General features: G+C 46.4%; 1 protein-coding gene across 1 annotated transcript in view; it reads right to left on the bottom strand.

The window, feature by feature from the left end:
* The window catches only part of atp1b3a (ATPase Na+/K+ transporting subunit beta 3a), an 11,361-nt gene extending 10,686 nt beyond the window's left edge, over positions 1 to 675 (bottom strand). Inside the window, exon 1 of the mRNA XM_008433333.2 lies at positions 269 to 675. Coding sequence (XP_008431555.1) covers positions 269 to 380 — 112 coding nt within the window. The 5' untranslated portion in view covers positions 381 to 675. The remainder of the gene's footprint in view (positions 1 to 268) is intronic.
* Positions 676 to 1,156: the final 481 nt, after the last annotated feature.

Here is a 1,156-nt window from a genome sequence, read left to right as displayed (position 1 = left end):
GTCTCTGCAGATACATATCATAAATGATATCTGTTTGGAAATCTAAATAGTCTCACGCAGCAAGAGGAGACCTGGGCACACCTTTAGACCATCCTTCACCTCCATGCGGGCCTGGGACGGCTCAATGCTAACTCAGCCTCACAGTCACCTTCATTCAACCATCCACGCACACGAATCAATAATAATAATAACAATAATAAACAAATCAGGCTGCACAGGTTTAATATCTGACAGGAGGAGGACATCGGACGCAGGGGTGCATCCTTACCCCAGCTGCTGGCCGTGCGACCCAGCAGCTCCCCGGTCCTCGGGTTGTAGATGGAGTCCTTCCAGCTGGACGGACTCTCCTTGCTGGCCGCTTTATCCTCGGTGCTCGCCATGGTGATGAGGAGGGAGGGAGGCCGAGGGCTGGGGGGGAAGTTTGTGTAGTCCCAGAATAAAATAAATAAATAAAAATAAAAAAATGTTCCGATTTTCGTCCTCTTAGAAAAAAAAAAAAAAATAGTTAAAAAAAAAAAAAGAAAGATGCGGAAAAGCGCAGCGGGGCAATGCGATGATGAGGCGGCGGTGCGGTGAGTGGTCGGTATAATGGCTGGGAAGAAGTGGGCGGTGGAGAAGGAAAGGAGAGCAGAAGGAGAGAGATGCTCCGGTGGAATAAGAGGAGGGGAGGAAAAAGGGACGTGAAGGGGAAGGTGAGGAGAGAGAGAGAGAGAGAGAGAGAGAGAGAGAGAGAGAGAGAGAGAGAGAGAGAGAGAGAGAGAGAGAGAGTCTGAGAGAACCAACGATACAGTGAATGAGTAAAAACATGTTTTCAGCCAGTTTGAGAGAGAGAGAGAGAGAGAGAGAGAGAGAGAGAGCTGTGACGTCCGCTCTGAGCCTGCGCTGGCAGCTGATGCAGTGCGAACTGGGAGATGCATTGGTTCATCACAGAGACGCACCGCGACGCGCACAAATTCTAAGTAGAGCCACCATTATTATCATCACCAACTATTAGACTCCTATATCTTCTGATTTATTTATTTATTTTAGCAAATGGCCTCTTTACACTCTCCTTCAGCAGATTATGTAAATCAAATCATAACTTTAAGCTCTCAAAGACATTCGAGAGGATTTTCGTTTTTATTTATTTATTAAGTTTGTCATCATGGTTTTATTG

This window comes from Poecilia reticulata, linkage group LG17, assembly GCF_000633615.1.
Source record: "Poecilia reticulata strain Guanapo linkage group LG17, Guppy_female_1.0+MT, whole genome shotgun sequence".
In the NCBI taxonomy this organism is placed as follows: Eukaryota; Metazoa; Chordata; class Actinopteri; order Cyprinodontiformes; family Poeciliidae; genus Poecilia; species Poecilia reticulata.
The sequence above is the reverse complement of the archived record's forward strand: the minus strand, read 5'-3'. Positions and strand labels throughout refer to the sequence as shown.